The sequence below is a fragment of the Poecilia reticulata genome, linkage group LG2 (assembly GCF_000633615.1).
Source record: "Poecilia reticulata strain Guanapo linkage group LG2, Guppy_female_1.0+MT, whole genome shotgun sequence".
NCBI lineage: Eukaryota > Metazoa > Chordata > Actinopteri > Cyprinodontiformes > Poeciliidae > Poecilia > Poecilia reticulata.
In genome coordinates this window covers 36806442-36823846 of record NC_024332.1, presented here as the reverse complement: position 1 = coordinate 36823846, position 17405 = coordinate 36806442, and the positions used below count along the sequence as shown (strand labels likewise).

Here is a 17405-nt window from a genome sequence, read left to right as displayed (position 1 = left end):
ACCACAAATAACACAAACTCTTCAAAGCCTTCTGGTTCATGTCTTTTGTGAATGACTGTAGGGCTGAAACCATTAATCTATTATTTAATTATTGACAGTATAGAAATTGATTAATCATTAACTAGAATGACTCAAAAAATTTAATTTGCTGAACAACACAGAGGAGATATTAACCCACAACTGTACAAAAAATACAGTTTACATTTGAAATGATAAAAAGCCCAAATATGTTTTACCCAAAACTCCTCAAGTGGCAGTTTTAGCTCTTTCTGATTTAAAAAGCCTATTAAGCACCTTTGTCTATCCAATTACTGTATTAATCACTTAATACTCAACAGATTAGTCCGTATTGATTTAAGCTTCAGATGCGACCTTTGGACAAATGACCAAGTGTTTATAAAGGATAGCTGTGTTTTCCATTTTAGGAAATAAATGTTTATTTTCTTATTTAATACAGGAATTAAGTTATTAGTTTATTTGTATCTTTTAATTATAATTTTATATCAAAAAAGCTTAAGTGGTTAAATGAAAAATCAGCAGAAAGTACTATCTTTTTTTCTCTGACAAATTGTCTGAATAATTGGTAGAATAATATTAGATAATCATTAGTTGCAGCATTAAATGACTGTTTATTGTTCAAGAAAGTTTTTTTCAGTGAAGATTTGCACATTTTGATATTTTTATTATTATAACTGAAAACCAGTCAAGATCCAGTTCTTTTTCTACCAGATCCCCAGAGTTTCACTTAAATTGTTCTGGTAAATCCAGTAGAAACCATGATGAGGTTTTCATGGCTTCTGGAGCAAAAGCAGGCCCACAGCATGATGGATCCTAAAAACATCTGGTTTTATCTCGGTTATGAGCTCATGTCTGTGGGTCTTGTTTTCATGCAGGATCGCCACGGAGACGCCGCCAGGCTGCCTCCGGGTTGCTCTGTGCTGGTGCAGCATCAGATGATTCAGGAGATGGGCTGCCGTCCCTGGAGACAGAAGTCTGGAGCTGGGGACGCGGGTCTGAAGGACAGCTAGGACACGGAGACCAGCTGGCCAGGTTTGTTTTATGAACTTTAAACGTGACATTACGTTTCCTTAAACAGGTTTATGAGTTTTACAAAACAGGTTTGTTACATTTTTTGTTCAAAAAATAAGATTTCAGTCTGCTCTGTTCTGCCTATTTTGAGCTCCTGTCAGAATCAGCTGACCAAATTTGCTTGAGTTACGTTTAGGTTGCTAGGTAACGGGCTTTGCTTAGCTGGGGTTGCTAGGTAACAGGCTGGGCTTAGCTAAGGTTGCTAGGTAACGACATGGAATGTGATTTAACAAAATGAAGATTTTTGAAAAGGCTCATTTTCCAGACACCAAAAAACATGAACTTCTTTCCAACTGGGTGGATTTTTTTAAAGCATTTAAGCTTTTTTCCCTTTTTTTCAGAAACAGTTGATGCCACTTATTGTATTGTATTTATTTTAAAAATTTTAAGTCTTAATAAGAATTTTGATTTATTGTTGTAACAATAAATTTCAGTTAATGTTTAAAAAAAAACTGGCACAACTGTTATTCAAATCATGTTAAAAGATGTCTCTCTGTGCAGTTTACTGACAGTGTTTGTGGTGCTATGAATGCTGTGCCATACAGTTACCTAAAGAAGTGATTAATAGTTTTTAAGCAACATTTTTATCGTTATCACAATAATACTTTAAATATTACAATTAAATTTTAAATGTACATCTCTGGACTCTGAGGGAATTCCAGAGGGAATTACAGAAATGTGCAAAAAGTGAATTTTGCATCATAGATCCCCTTTAACACACTTGTTGCTTGTAGTTACATTCATATCCACGTTTTTTCTCTAACCACTGCTGCTATGGTTGTGTGTGCTCTGTGTGTTTAGGCTGCAGCCTTTGTGCATCAAGTCTCTCACAGGGCAGGAAGTGATCAAAGTTGCTGCGGGGTCCCACCATTCGCTGGCGCTCACTGCACAGTGTCAGGTAACAGCCAGATTTAAACATGCAGCCAAACCATCCATCAAACCCGCTGTACGGCTTTCATCCAAAGTGTAATTTGAGCTTAAAACGATTTGCTTTTATTGGTTTGTTAAATTAATTTGAGCTGATGGATGTTGTGAGGATTTGAAAAATAAATTTGTAGCCCTATAAATAAATAATTCTCGTGTGTTGCAGGTTTATTCATGGGGAAGCAACCTGTGTGGACAGCTCGGTCGTGTCGACGGCCCCGTCACTGTACCTCAGTTAGCAAAGGTTTGGTCATTGATTCCTCTATGTACGGTCATATCAATGTTAGGCTTTAATCATTTAATTAGTTAGTTAGTTGTTTTTCTACTCTAGTTTAGTGTAGCTTATCAAATACACACATATCCAGTAATATAGAGAAAAGCTGATCTCTGCAGAAAAACCACATGTTGTAGCGTCCAGCATAATTCTGGCTGTATATTTGATCACTTTATTTCATCAGACTTTACTAGATTGTTGGTTTCCTGRTAGGGACTTATCAGATTTCTTAATTTTTAGCTTTTCTTGAACTCGCTCAGAGACATTKAACCAAATATAATTGGGATGTTTTTAATCATCAGCAAACTRTGAGTGTAATTTTGATCTTGTGTGGATTAGAGAAAAGTGTTTCGTCATTTGATCATATTCTCCTTAAACTGAAGAACGGTCCAAATAAAAATTAAAAATCCCAAATTAAGCTTCAGCATGTTGTTGTGGATGATCAGCCTAGTCGTAATGGCCACTGATAACGGTGGATAAACAGTTTTTCCTGTAACGGTAAGCTGTTTCTCCACTACTATTGGAATGTTGACCAGCCAGTACATGAGAGTGATTGGCAGCACTAATCATCCTCATGTAGATCCTCTCTGCTGTAACAGCTGGAAAAGACGAACAGCGTGGCTGGTATGACCTAAGCAGCTGTATCTGTGTGCATCCCTTGGAGGATGTAAATGATTACTCTTTGAATTCTGAGATTTCCATAAACTTGTCAACACAAAACCTTGTAGTTCTTGTGCATGGTGTTCTCTGCCATCAGAAAAACATTTAAATTTTGAGTTTCTGCCAAGCGACTGTTTTGTGATTGGTTGCTTCTGGTCGGGTTCGCTGCATTTCTGCAGACGTTAATAGCGGCTAAGGAAGGAGGTGAAGGAGATCGATGTTTTCATAGATGATCTGTTTCATGACAAACTGTCATGACACGGTGACAGTTTTAACAAATATGAAAAACAAACATAATACTGCAGCTTTAATTGATTTAGTTTTTTCTATGGCTATACCTTGTTTTATGCTGTTAATGAGAGTGAAAATGTGCATCCTGATCAAAAGAAAACACTTTTTTTTTTTTGATTTTCCTAAATCCACACTCGTTTCTTGGTTGGTTCCTGCAGCTGTCTGACGGCCTCCGTGTTTGGGATCTGTCAGCCGGTCAGGGCCACTCCCTGCTCCTGGCGGACGGCGACTGCGTCCAGCCGGTCCTGTTGTACTGCGGCCAGCAGAGCGAGAAGCTGCAGAGTCAGAGCTCTCCCYTCAAAGCGAAGAGTTGCACGGAGAGACCTACGCTGCTGCCCTTCTGCATCGAGGTTYGTGGATTCAACGCACAACTCCAGGCTGTTATGGGTGGAGTGTTTTTCCAACCGGGCCGCTGAATGTATGGAGGAGGGATGAACTTGGAAGTCAGAAATACATGAGAAAACTGCAGAAACATTTGGAATAAAATGTTCCATACAGAACTCATATAATCAGTGTTTTTGTTTCAAGTCTAATCTTTAAATTTATCGGGTCATGCTTAAAAAATGTCTGGGTCTAATTTTTTAAAATCTACAGTCAATGATCTGTTTTGGTTTTATTTTTGTTCACTGAATACACAAAGTGACAACAATCTGGTATCAAAAAGTATTTCCTTCTGTCTGTTACATCTGCAACTAACAATTACTGTAGTTATTGATTAGTRCGACTAATCAATCAGAATTTWAAAAATGGTACGGTCTGCAGGTTTTTYATTTAAACTCAAGTCTTTCTTATACTAAATTAGAAATGCATTAAAAGTGCAAATTATTTTTGTAATAAGAAAATAAACATTKTATTGCCTGGAATGCAATMATTTCTGCTGGGCTAACGTTAAGGCAGTGTGAGGCTGATCTGTTTTTAATAATTGGCAGRACTTGAACCAGGTGAAGCTAAAACTTTKTTACTTGAAGAGTTTTTGCTTAAATGTATTTATAGACAAAGATTTTTTTTCATCTTAAATRCAAAATGTAAATATTTTTGTACAKTTTTGACTGAATTACAGCTCTGAGTGTGTTGTTGTTTTAACAAACTGCCTTTTTTCGAGTCTTTGCTTCAGTTAATGATCAATTACTAAATATTTTTTTCTTCTTTTTAATTTATGTTTGTTGCTATTGTTTGTTCTCTTATTCAGTTAATTATTTTGTAGATCAATAAATGTGTTAGTCTGTAATATAAAAAAAAAGATTACAAAAGATGATTATTTCATAATCGATTAATCACAGTTGATCCGATTAATCGTTTAATCTCTAGTATGCCTACTCCTTCATCTGTCTTTGTGCAGATGAGTTACATCAGCAGCGTGAGCAGCGGCGGCCGGCTCTGCGCGGCGCTGACGGATCACAACGTGATGGGTTTCATCGCGGCCATCCACGATCTGGCCTCCAGAGAGAGGCGGTTCTCCTGCTGGATGAATGACGTCCGGAGGGTCGTCATCGCTCCGCTGCGTAAAAAGGGTGCGAAGCTCTGCTGCTTCAATCAGAGATCAAACCCAGGAACAGCAGAGGATTTGATGTSATTTATGTCCCACAGAGACGACGTGTCAGACGTTGGGGGATCCATGCACGCACCTCTTCTTTGCACTTTGCGATAGTTTTATTCAGCTGAGCAAGATGATTGGTCGGCACGCCACGGCGCTTAGCTACTTCCTGCAAAATGCCCAGAGCCGTGATGTAACTTCCTTTCCCCTGCTGACGCACTCTGRACATTTYCTGGAGAYGTACAAAAAGTAAGGATTTTATTAAGCCTAACTGATGAATAAATGGTGGCTTTACTGCTAGTTTCATTTTCTATTTAGTGTTTATGCAGTCACTGATCACACAGACAGAAAAATAAATATGTTTTTAAAGGGGATATGTTGTGCTAAATTCACATTTTGCATGTTTTTATACTGCTTTTAAAAACAACCAAAGCTCTTAAAAAAAACACCAACCAGTCTTTTTAGCAATAAGTTTATAGTTTTTTTGGAGTCTGGAAAATGAGACAATTCCAAAGTCTCCCAAATGTTGAGTCACATTCAATAGTCGCTATGCCGTTACCTAGCAACCCCAGCCTAGCCCAGCCCCGTTAACTAGCAACCCAAGTGGAACTCCAGCACGTTTGGTCAGCTGGTTTTACCGCTATGTGTGCTGTACAATGGCTGCTGGAAAAGACAATTGCTTTGTTGTGGACTTACTATACAGAAACCATTTGCTGCAKTCTTGTTGGTTGTACAGGAGGCTCCATGTTTTTAAAAGCAAATATGCAAATATATTATACAAATAATGTATATTTGCTCATCTGTTTGCAGCCATTTTCATGTGTGAGTGTAAACTTTGATTTTGGGGGTGTGGCTTATTTGAATTTAAAGTGACAAGCGCCCCTAAAACAAGAGCTCAACAGAGCCAAAACTGACCAAATTAAGATCTCATTATCTAAGAATGATTTTGTGCAAAAAATGTGATGAACATGTTTCGTTCAACCCACAGACCTAACCTAACCAATAGGTCACAGTAAGATTTTACACATCTTAAGCCAAGGTTCCAGTAATTATAGTTAAATAAATACTTTTAATTTAAAAATGGATAAAGTTCGTCCCTGACTGTGCTCTGCTCCCTCCATCTGTTTCGCTAATCAACATGAAATCTGTCTCTGTGCCTTTAGGTATTGTTCTGCAGTTGGCGACTTTCAAGTAATGGGTGGATTCCAGTCACTTCATAAACTCTCACTGTAGGCCTTTTTTTTTACGTTAACTGTTTTCATGGGAGGAGTCCAACTTCCCCTGCTTGCCTTGCTGAAAACATTCTGAATCTTCTCTTTGTTTAACCAGAATTTGCTAAAAAAAAAAAAATCTACTATTGCTGATTGTTTCTGATGCTGTAAAAACATGAAGTTGTTGTGTTTCTCCCTGCAGGGAGTGCTTGTGCGGCCAGCAGGCTGTTCTCTCCCAGCTGTGTGGAGCAGACCAGTCTGTCAGCAAGGAGATTGATCTGGTTTCAATGTTCTACCAGCCTCTGCAGCAGCTCCACCATTACAGCACAGTCCTGCTCAAAATGGCTACATGCTATGACGTGGTGAGCACAAAGCTAGTTTCCCTCACTTTTACTATTTATTTTTATTATTCTTTCAGTTTTATGTTTCAGCTTTCMCCCATAATTCAGTAACTACAGATTTATTTACTGTAAGGTGTGTTGAAAGCCTGTTTCTCTCCCCAGCTCACTGAGGAGTATCATTCTCTGCAGCAGGGCTGCAGTCACTACGAAGCTCTCTCTTCGTCTCTCCTGAGGAGGAAGAAGGAGGCTGAAACCACACAGCTGTTCTGGAAAACTCATTCTGGCAAAACTACTGTGAGAACAACGCCTTATCAGTGACCCCCTTTTTCCTTGTCTGCTTTTGTTGGGAGTAGATATAACTCTTTGGAAACTTGTTCTGCTAAAGAGATTTCTCCAAAACACTCAATATTTTTTGTGCTTAAACATCTACTATTTTCTGTAAGCATGACTGTTTATCTGCAGGTTAATTCACATGAGAATTAACTTTGTCACTTTTTTGCATCATATAGAAAACAAATTACGTTWCTCCTATCAGTTTAAATTGAACCTATTATGCAAATTTCACATTTCACACATTTTTGTACTTTTTGGTTTTGGTTTCAACTGCTTTTAAAAACTGTTAAAACATCCAGCAACAACTTAATGTTGATTGGTGTTTGGAAAATGAGCTGTTCCAAAAACCTCTCAAATGTTAAGCCACATTCCTCAGGAACTCTGCCGTTACCTAGCAACCCCAGCCAAGCCCAGCCTCGTTACCTAGCAACGGGAGTTCCAAGCAGAACTATAGGAWGTCAGCTGGTTTTACAGAATYACTGTATTGCCATGGCCAGTAAACAAGTTCACAKGCTACAAAATCACTTTGATGTTATGGTACAAACATAATTTATTTAAATAAATAATAAAATATGAAAATATTATTAAGCAGCTGGAAAAAATGAAGAGCCCACTGCACTGAATCCCATTGAAAACCTCATGGTTAATCCATCAAATGTTGATTTATAAACTCTTCCTGAAGTAAAACATTGGCATTATTGTTTTTTTGCATTATTTGAGGTCTGAAAGCACTGAATCTTTTTCGTTATTTTGACCATTTCTCATTTTCTGCTAATAAATACTAAATGTTTGCTTGAAATTTTAGAGACATGTCAGTATTTCATAGAGTAAAAAATCAATGTTCATTTTACTCAAACATATAACTATAAAAAGTCAAATCTGAGAAACTGATCATTTAAAGTGGTCTCTTAATTTTTTTCCAGAGCTGTATATTTTACGGATTTACAATGGCTGCTGGAAAAGACAAGTGTTTTGTTGTTGACTTACCAGAAACCACTTGTTGCATTCTTGTTGGTTTGGCAGGAGGCTCTACTTCTGCTTTTCAAAGACGTACAGTATTTCAGTCATCTGTGGTAGTTTGATGGTCTAGGTCTGCCTTTACACTATAGCCAACAGGTGAGTGTTTGTTTTTCAGGAGAGTCTGCGTCTGCCGCAGCGCCGTGTCATTTGCGAGAGCAGCAACAGATCTCTGACTCCTCAATACGCTGGCCGCTTCTCCAATCACTGGTTTATCCTGTTCAACGACATCCTGGTGCACACACAGGTACCCAAATTAAATGCCTATAAGTTGCTTCTATAAATCAGAATGCATTTATTGTCAGAATGTTTTGCTTATTTAAGGTTTAGAATCAGGGCGGTGTGTTTGTAGCTGACATTTCCAGTCGTCCTCCGTCTTTACACGTCTTCATTGTGTCTTTCATTCACTCAGGGATCTCTTCCCTCTCAGAGCTTTGTAAGTATAATAAAGTAGCATCTTAGTTTGACGTCCCACCCACCAGTTTTTGCTCCATCCAGTTTCCACTCTGAAGGTTCAGATACGGGGCAATCAATAAATCTGAGCGCTGGACGTCGTAAAGTTTGCAAAAAACGTTTTCCACCCGTCCAGACGGCTGCGTTTGAAGTTTTCAGGTTTATTTTTAAAAATTGGACAATAGATATTGGTGAAAATTTACATTTAAATACATAATATTAAAAGGAAGTGGCTAATTTCCATCTCTAGTCGACATTTTCAGCTTTTCAAGAGCCATTTTCACGTGGTGGTGTCGGATTCACCTAATTTAAATAACCACATCTGAAAAAATCACCTTGTTTTATAATTGTGGAGTTTTATTTTTCTCAGTCTATACCAATGTGAGTTGAATGATGTTATAGTATCACTACTAAATCTTGTTTTTTCTGGGTGACGTCCAGTGCTCACGTTTGTTTTCTGCATGTTTWTGTAGTGGTGATAAACGGGGGTCTTTGTGCTCATTTGGGTTTAATGTTTAGAGCGTTAGTGGATCCACTCTGAGAGCTGGTCCACTARCGTTCAGAGGCAAACTAAACTAATCTGACCAACTCCAAACAACGAGGCATTGCTGTAACTTTGGACTGGTCTCCTGTGTTTCCCTCACTGGTTGTTTTCATCTATTATAGAGACTAACTTTGTCCTCCTCTATCTGGTTTGCTGTGGTGTGTTGATGGAGGAAAATGCTACATTTAGAAACGTTTCCCTTTCCCCTAAAGCTTTATCACCCTGAAGCTTTAATTTACTGGCGTTGGTTAAAAGGTTGCTTCTTTTCAAGTGCTGCTTCTATTGTAAGTCATTGATAACCTGTAAATTCAATCAACTGTATCTAAGAAGACAATACCACCTTCTGCAAACACAGCTCCAGAATACAGTGATAAAATATCTTAAATATCATWAAATAAATGCATATAGATATAGTTTATTATCATTAAAAGGCCTAAAAAACATGTTACATTCATATTTGTCTTAAAGGAGATCAATACTAGGCACAATCACTGCAGTCTGATAGTTTTCTACTAAATTAAAATCCCTCCAGAATCAGATGAAATGTTAAATTTGATCAGAAGTTTGATTCTCTCAAACTTAAAACCAGGAGGGAAAGCATGGAGGTTGTGAAACAACACAGAGTTTCAAAATGGAGGATTTACTCTTTTTGACCAGAAAGTRAAAATCATATTTAGAGTTTAAAATTAACAGGAAACATGATCTGTAGAGGAGCTTAAACTGATAACGCTGACTCATGCTGAAAAGGTTTATTAAATGAAAAATGCTTGTTTTCCACAGAGACATGACCATTAAAGGCTCAGGATAATAAATGTGCCACCTGTTTACGTTTCTGGTGATACTTTTACAGGAAGTGAAGCTGAGAGGGAAAGTTGTTCTCCCATGGATTAGCTTAGTTCCTGGGAAATATGCCTGAAGTAAAAAAACACATTTTACATCTTCAGTTTGTGCTTCGTTTTGAATCTCAGTTGATTTCATTTCCATCGTTGGCTTTAAATGTGTTTTTCCATCATAAAGAGTCTAATTTACAGTTTTGAAACAGTTTTTTAAATACAGTCTTATTGCTACAGCTCCTCTCATTGCTACTTTTCCTGCAGTTGCAACTTGCTAATTTATTTTCCAGAGCCGTTTCTGAGCAGAAGCACATTTTGTTTGGTGAAACTGAAATTAAGTTTCTGGGGKTTTTTTATGAAAGTTCCCCAATTTGTCTGTTTTTAGGAAAAGCCCTTTTGACGACAACTGACACATATTTGTTGGTCGTTTTTTTGTCAAGTGATTTTCTAATTTCAGAGTGAGTAATGTTGCTCAATTTGAGAATTTCAGAAAAGCTGTAATTTCTGTCGCTGCGTTTTCTCTGCAGTTCTCCTCATTTCGAATCTATCCTCTGACCTGTCTGTGGGCGAAAACGATTACCGGAGACAGCAGCGGACTGTGAGTTTCTCAAGACGTTCTGACCAGAAATGTGAAGAAAGTAGATAAATTATGATACTGACATTAGCGCTCATTAGTCATTGRGGAAGTTCAGATGACTTTACAGCCAATTATGTGACTATTTCTGTTCAATAACGAAACTAAAACCTTTCAAAAAGCTACAAAAGAAGAAAACAAAACTTGGTAGAAGCGTTTTTTCATTGGAGGAAGATGAATTAGTTCCTAAAAACTGAACATCCTTCCTGCAATTGCTTTATTATTGCCTTTATAACCACAATCTGCTGTCCTGCAGATGAACTTCTGCACTGCGCAGCGTTTAACGGTCATTGGCAGATACCATGTCTRCAACATGAGGCCAAATTAATACAACTATTTTTTGATAAACTTCACACAAAGAACAATCTGCTTATGACGTAACCATACAGCAACAAGTATCTGTGTAAGTGTAGATTGGCCACATTTTAAATGAGTTATTATGCATTTAGGGGTTAAACCTTCTCATATTTATATATTTTGTTGTAAATGCCGTCACATTGTGAAAGACCAGCACACAAATGATGGGAAATTAAAACTATTTGCTGCAGTTCAGACTTTACAGAAAATAATTCAGAGGTGTGAGGTAGCCCACCATGATACAAACTAAAGGCTGCTTTTTCATTTAGTAGGTGAAAAGCTGAATGTAATTGATTACATTCAGTTTTACTGTAAAGGAAGCACAAATTACATCAGTACAAATTTGTAAAGACTCCGTGTAACAATGTATTTGCTTTAATCATTGCAGTTTGTGCATTAAAAGCTAAATGTAGAGATGTGCCGATCAGGTTTTTTCCTGCCGATACCGATCACCCATGAGGGCCGATCACATAATTATTATTTTTTTTATTTTTGTCATAAACAGTACCGGTTACATTATGTGGAAAAAGGAACCATGAATTTACCTCAATTTAGACAAAAACTTGTTTTTAATAACTTTTTCCAAGAAGAAAACTAAGCAAACAAGCATTGTGCAAATTGTACTGCTATCGGTAATAATATCTTTGACTGATAACATATGAAGGCTCTGAAGAGGCTAAATAATGCAAAGAGCCAAAATAAAACCTCTCAACATTGCCAAAAAAATTCAAGTATAAAACGTAACATTCAAAGGCAAATACAGGTTCCATTACAATAAACAATCCAGAGTTACTGTATGAAAACTTCCTAATAGCATGGCGGCTAGCTGATTACTGCTAGTTCTGAGTGGCTGTTTCTGACTGAGCGGAGTAATTATGCATAGCAGGGAGGAGATCGATTATTTTTTCAGAGATTATCTGTCTCATGTTAGGACAGCGAAAGTTTTAATACGTATGTAAAATGTATTTTTTTAAGTTAGATGCTGCAGCTTTAAACAGAGGTTCGGTGTGAGAGTCACTACCAGGTGGAGCAGAAGCGGCGCTCCGTCTGTCAAATATTACTACCTGTAGCGCATAGCAGCGGTTCAACAGCGAGAGCAGAACCAGCGTCTTACATCGCAGCTCGAAGACTTAAATAATTTTGCTGGTTATTTGTTTAGCTTTCTGACCGTCATGCTAATCCGGGTGAGTGTTTGTAGCTGTGCGCTGCTTTACCTGCTATCTGATCCTCCATATGTCTATTTTTACTGCAGTGATCCTTGATGTAGCCAAACTCCATCAAGTATGGCATTGTTTTTATGCCATATTAGCTTCGTTGTGTTGATGCATTTTGACCTGCTTCAATTTTCTGCCGCAACACGCAAACTTTCCCATTCACTCAGTGCGTTATAGTTCCACATCGCTTAGGATTTGTTGCTGCGCGTTGTGCTCACTGCTGCTTTCCACTTATTTAAAATCAATCTTCATTGTCACAGTAGAAAGAGAAAAAAGTCAGGGAGGAGGCAGCAGCAGAACGAAGGTGCAGGGTAAGGAGGGATTGTGATCAGAAAAACAGGGAAAGGGAGAGTTATGTGCAGAAATGTCAGCRTTGTAGTAAAACCACATCACGGCAGAAATAAAGCTTAAACATTTTTTTAAATGTCACAAAATGTAAGCACTGGAATATCTTTCAGGGAAATTAATACTTTATTGTACTTTTCTCAGTTATACGATCAAAATAATATGTCCAGAGGAGAGTTTCACCCTGGCGGCCTCAACGCCACAGGAAAAGGTACATTTTTGGTTTATCTTTTTATTATCACTGTGTAATTTGTTTTTTTAAATCAACCCTCACGGCGGTTCTTTACTTTGATCCTCCCGTCTCTCTGTAGAACAAGTGGGTGCGGTCCCTGAACCAGGCGGTGGATCAGGTGCTGGGAGGTGCAGGTCAGGGGTCATCACCAGGGGTCACGGCTGCAGTGTGCCGCACGGCTTCGTACAAGTTCGTCGCAGATGAGCGATTCAGAGACGCTCAGTACAGCGGCGGCTGGATGGCAGGACGGGTCCACGGCAGGTCAGACCGCTGCTGCGAACCCTTAAAAACGCCCACAGTGGATTAGTAAAATTAACATTTTAATAGTAAAATATCTAGAATAATTATTCTCAGTTTTTCTTTAACTGAAGAGCCATAACTGCTTTGCTGCATCTGCTCATGTGGTGGCATGCGTTCTTTAAAAAATGTCTTTAAAGGCTGAAAATATAATATTTTAATGTCACTAATAACTGGACTAATCGTGATTATTTGTAATTAATCAGATTGATTGTGATTAATCAATTCTGGAAATAATCGTCAATTAATTAAGTAACCGATTAATTATTTGGCGTACAAGCTCAGTAAAAGGCCAACAGCTGAAAGAACATCTCACTCAGGGCAGTAATCAAGCTAAAACTGTGCAATAAATACATTTGCACTCTAGTTTTCTAAAAAATGTTTTTAATATGATTTTACAAGCTAAATCTGTAAGCCATGAAAAAGGTTAGTTTAGTTTTCTCTGATTTTAAAGTGTCCGTGTAAAAACGGCAATTTTAAGATGCAGAAATTCTAAATAAGAGCGATGAGAAGAAGTGGTCCTAAGCCCGGCCCTGGGGGACACCATCCCCATAGCATGGTAAAACCATGCTATGTTCTATGAGATTATCAAAACAGACGAGTCTCCGCTTCTACAAATTGTGACTTTCGTCGTCAAAAGCTTCTGATAAATCGATGAAAATAAACTTTATTTTATATATCATTTTGAGACTTTGTGTAAAAATGTCAAAGAATCTTTTTTTATCGTTGTTTACATGAGTCGGTGACGCTTTGAAGTGCTGAAAAGCTGAAAGTGTAATCTGCACATTTTGTTTTCCAGAGGAACCATGAAGTGGCCGGATGGCCGAGTGTACAAGGGAAACTTCAAGGGTGGCCTGGAGGACGGGTCTGTATGAATCTGGACCAGTCGTTCTCAAACTGTGGTCATTAACTGCGAGTTTTAAATCTTCTCTACAAATTAAACCATGTTTTTATCTTTTTTTCCCCCCCAGTTACGGAGAGTGTGTAATGCCAAACATAGCGCAGGACAAACCCGACGTGTACCAAGGACAGTGGAAAGAGGGGAAGATCCATGGCTTTGGCAAGTACAAGTCAGTACGGCGTTTTATTCAAACCCAATCAAAAAATGTGTTCAGGAACATCAGAACAGTTGGTTACTGGATGCGTCACCAGATCTGTGACGTCTTAACCTAGAGCGCCCCCTTGTGTGTGCTTTGGGTGGCACTCAGGTATGGCAGAGGAGAGGTGTACGATGGCTGTTTCTGTGACGGCCGTCGCCACGGTTACGGCATGTTGAGCGCTGGTAAACTGGCCCGCGCGTCTTCWGGCCTTTTCATCGGCCAGTGGATTCAGGACAAGAAGACGGGGTACGGAGTCCACGACGACATCATGAGGTAAAAATGAAACATTTCTGAACAAAATGTGAGATTAAACACAGAAACACGATCAGATGCTTTATAAAAACTWTAACAAGGACCAAAGTTGTTATAAATAAAACTCAAGCATACTGTTGACTACTATTCATCCAGTCGATTTATATAAAATCTCAATACTTAAAAAAGTTCAACCAAAGTATTAAAAAAACCACAAAAACAATTAAATAAAACGTAACTTTTTTCACACTGGCTTTTTTTCCCCCTAATTCTCCGTCACCATAAAAAATGCCTTAGTCGATGGGTTATCATTCTGTAGCAAAGTTTCTGAAACAATTTTTGATCTTGTAGATGATCTTTGTTAGTTTAAATTAATTTAATTAACCTGCATTAACAGAGCTGTGGGGTTGAATTAATCTCGTTTTTGTTTCTCAGGGGAGAGAAGTACATGGGCTTCTGGCTGGATGACCAGCGGCACGGCAGTGCTGTGGTCCTCACCCAGTGTGGAGTTTATTTTGAAGGGTCATTCAAAGAAAACAAGATGAGTGTAAGTACAGCAAAGGATAACTGTGATTTGTTTTAATGTCAAAWATAAGTTATAGTCTGTCTGTAATTGAGCAACCAGAGACATTGTAAACCAGACATGTTATGATTCTGCTGGTTTTAATGGCTTTATCCCTGTAATCTGTAATCAGAGTTCAGGCCTGTTGGTGTCGGACGATGACACGGTGTTTCACGGGGAGTTCAGTGACGACTGGACCATCAACGGGAAGGTAAAACACGTCCGCTTTGCTCTGAAGGCTTTCCTCAGATGAACTGATCGATCTTCTTCTTCTGTTTCTGCAGGGGGTTTTGACGCTTGCRAACGGCGACCGTCTGGACGGCCTGTTCAGTGGCGAGTGGAGCGCCGGTCTGAAGGTCGTAGGAACGTACGTCAAACCAGCCGTGGACGAAAGCAAAGAGAAATATGAGCCACCGTGAGTATTTACTTTACTTCCTCATAGAGATGAAWGCAGTCAATCTACTTACAGTTAATTATCAGTTAAAGATTTAGTAGATTAAAATTAGTTCCAATTTATTGACAAAAAAAGCGTCTGCTTAGATTTTCTGTTAGTGTTGTAGTCTGGCCACCAGCCAGCAGAGGGCGCCACTGGCCATCCTTAAATGGAGCTAGGATTAMAGATGGCGGCTGTTCCAGGACGGGAAAGAGAAACGATACAGAGTGCGGTTAGAGACTCAAAATTCACCATTTTGAAGTTTTATTTTGAAATACAAAAACTGGACAATCATTAAGTTAATAGAACCGCAGGACAGAGCAGCATCAACATTCAAAAATTCACTGCAATGTTCGTCCGGCCCCGACTGTGACGTTCGTCCGGCCCGGCCCCGACCGTGACGTTTGTCCTGAATGTTTGCGTGTCGACAGCCTGGGTCAGTACGCCGTGCCCGCGGCTCAGAGGTGGATCTGTGTGTTTGACGAATGCTGGAGTCGACTCGGCTGTGACGGCGCCGGCAGAGGAGAGCGGACCGCAGCCTGGGAGAACATCGCCRTTACCATAACAACGGCTCGACGGCAGAGGTAGGYACACAAACAGCAAGACTGAGGAAACGTTTAGCAAAAGTCAGGGTTCCTGCAGAATCTAGAATTTTTTTTTCTAACTTTAACCTCTGCTTTKTTTACTAAATCTTCCATCCATCTTTATATTCATCTAAACCAGCGTTCTGCAACTTTAACAACCCAAAGAGTCAGTTTCCCCCTAAATCCAAGAAAAATAAAACTTCTTTAAAGCCAAAACTTTTCTAAAAATGGCAATTCGATAAATGTCAACCATAAGACGTTTACTGTCATTTTTTAAAGAAAGGGGAAAAACAAACTTCATTTGTGAAACCTGATTATTAATAACACTTGGCTGTCTGTTATGATCAATTAAATGTGTGTGTGTTGTGTGTGTTTGTAGCCCAGACCTCAGTAAATCTCACACCAAAGTTCTGGAGAGTTTGGAGTTCATCCCTCAGTACGGCGAGGCGGTCACCACTGCGAACTACGACAACGTCAGACGATACCTCACTAAGGTCGATTCTCCCACCTGAACGTTGATCTGTGCAGCTCCTTCACAGGACGGATGAATCATGTGTGTGTGTGACTGTGTYAGGCCTGCGAGACGCCCCACCACCCCCTGGGCTGGCTGGTGGAGACGCTGGTRACGGCGTACAGGATGACGTACGTCGGCGTGGGATCGAACCGCCGGCTGCTCCGGCAGGCGGTGCTGGAGCTGCAGGCCTACCTCACTCACCTGTACAGCATCATCAGGTAGATTTATTCACCACCAMGAAGAAGAGAGGGTGGCATGTTCCTTTAAGAACATGTTGAGTTCACATTAAAGGATTCAAAATGGCTGACCCTGATTTAAAGGTGGCCTACTATGCTTCCTGAAACAGACCAGGATATTAGCATAGATCTATGAGCTACAAAACATGTTGATTTCATTATTTTTAYCATATAATTCTGAAATAATGAGGTTATAGTTCTGATTTTTTTTTTAGTTCTTTTCAGAATAATTTTACAATTTAATGTATTTTTTCTTTTTTTTAAATGTTTTAAGGCTCTGTCACTTTAAATCCAAATAAGCTGCTGCTGGCCACGCCCCCAACTTAACGTTTACACTTGCACATTAAAATGGCTGCAAACAACAGCACAATTATATTGCTTACATCTTTGAAAAGCATTAGTAGAGCCTCCTGCACAATCAAGAAGAATGCAGCAAGTGGTTTCTGAATGGCAAGTCAACAGCAAAACACTTGTCTTTTCCACCAGCCATTGTACAGCACATGCAGCAGTAAAATCAACTCTCTAAATCTGCTAGAGCACCACTTGGGTTGCTAGGTAACGAGGTAGCGTGACTCAACAACAGCTCAATCCAGACATCAGAAAATATCAACTTATTGCTAAAAAATGTCTGGATGTTTTTTGTTTTTAAGAGCTTAGATTGTTTTTAGAGGCAGTTTAAACTCAAACGGAAGAAAAAAGCATTAAAATTATGAATTTTGCGTTATAGGTTCCCTTTAAACGGCAGAAATCTGGGCTTCATTTGCTCATTGTGTTGCTTCCAAGGCTGTTGGTTTCACCTCAAACTACAGAACAAAACTAATGATCAAACTTTGGCTGTTTGCTGCTGCCTCCAGGTTTCTGTTTCCAGGGTTGCCAGATGATGGCGGCATCATCCCAGACGCTCCTGACATCAGTCCGTATAAAGCCCGACGAAACTCAAACAAAGTGGATCAGGGGTCAGAGTTCACACAGAGGAGGTCATATGAGGAAACAAGATAAATGTTGAGAGGTAATTTTAAGTCGTGTGTCGTTTTATTTGTCCTTCAGGGTGTTGGTGGTGAGCTGCTCCTCGCTGCTCCTCCCCCTGCTGCTGCCTCGGCTCTACCCGCCTCTCTTCACCCTCTACTGCCTGCAGCAGGAG

The 17405-nt window shown here is 39.2% G+C and overlaps 1 protein-coding gene across 1 annotated transcript in view; it reads left to right on the top strand.

Moving 5' to 3' along the window:
• LOC103461746 (alsin-like) overlaps positions 1–17405 on the top strand; it is a 33815-nt gene that overhangs the window by 10873 nt on the left and 5537 nt on the right. Inside the window, exons 12-36 of the mRNA XM_008404096.2 lie at positions 894–1050; positions 1891–1987; positions 2180–2257; positions 3397–3588; positions 4578–4749; positions 4826–5021; positions 5936–6001; positions 6186–6345; positions 6487–6618; positions 7793–7921; positions 8087–8110; positions 10032–10102; positions 12199–12265; positions 12366–12547; positions 13383–13448; positions 13555–13653; positions 13792–13956; positions 14371–14482; positions 14631–14708; positions 14782–14912; positions 15362–15514; positions 15894–16008; positions 16089–16246; positions 17119–17220; positions 17312–17405. Coding sequence (XP_008402318.1) covers positions 894–1050; positions 1891–1987; positions 2180–2257; positions 3397–3588; positions 4578–4749; positions 4826–5021; positions 5936–6001; positions 6186–6345; positions 6487–6618; positions 7793–7921; positions 8087–8110; positions 10032–10102; positions 12199–12265; positions 12366–12547; positions 13383–13448; positions 13555–13653; positions 13792–13956; positions 14371–14482; positions 14631–14708; positions 14782–14912; positions 15362–15514; positions 15894–16008; positions 16089–16246; positions 17119–17220; positions 17312–17405 — 2996 coding nt within the window. The remainder of the gene's footprint in view (positions 1–893; positions 1051–1890; positions 1988–2179; positions 2258–3396; positions 3589–4577; positions 4750–4825; positions 5022–5935; positions 6002–6185; positions 6346–6486; positions 6619–7792; positions 7922–8086; positions 8111–10031; positions 10103–12198; positions 12266–12365; positions 12548–13382; positions 13449–13554; positions 13654–13791; positions 13957–14370; positions 14483–14630; positions 14709–14781; positions 14913–15361; positions 15515–15893; positions 16009–16088; positions 16247–17118; positions 17221–17311) is intronic.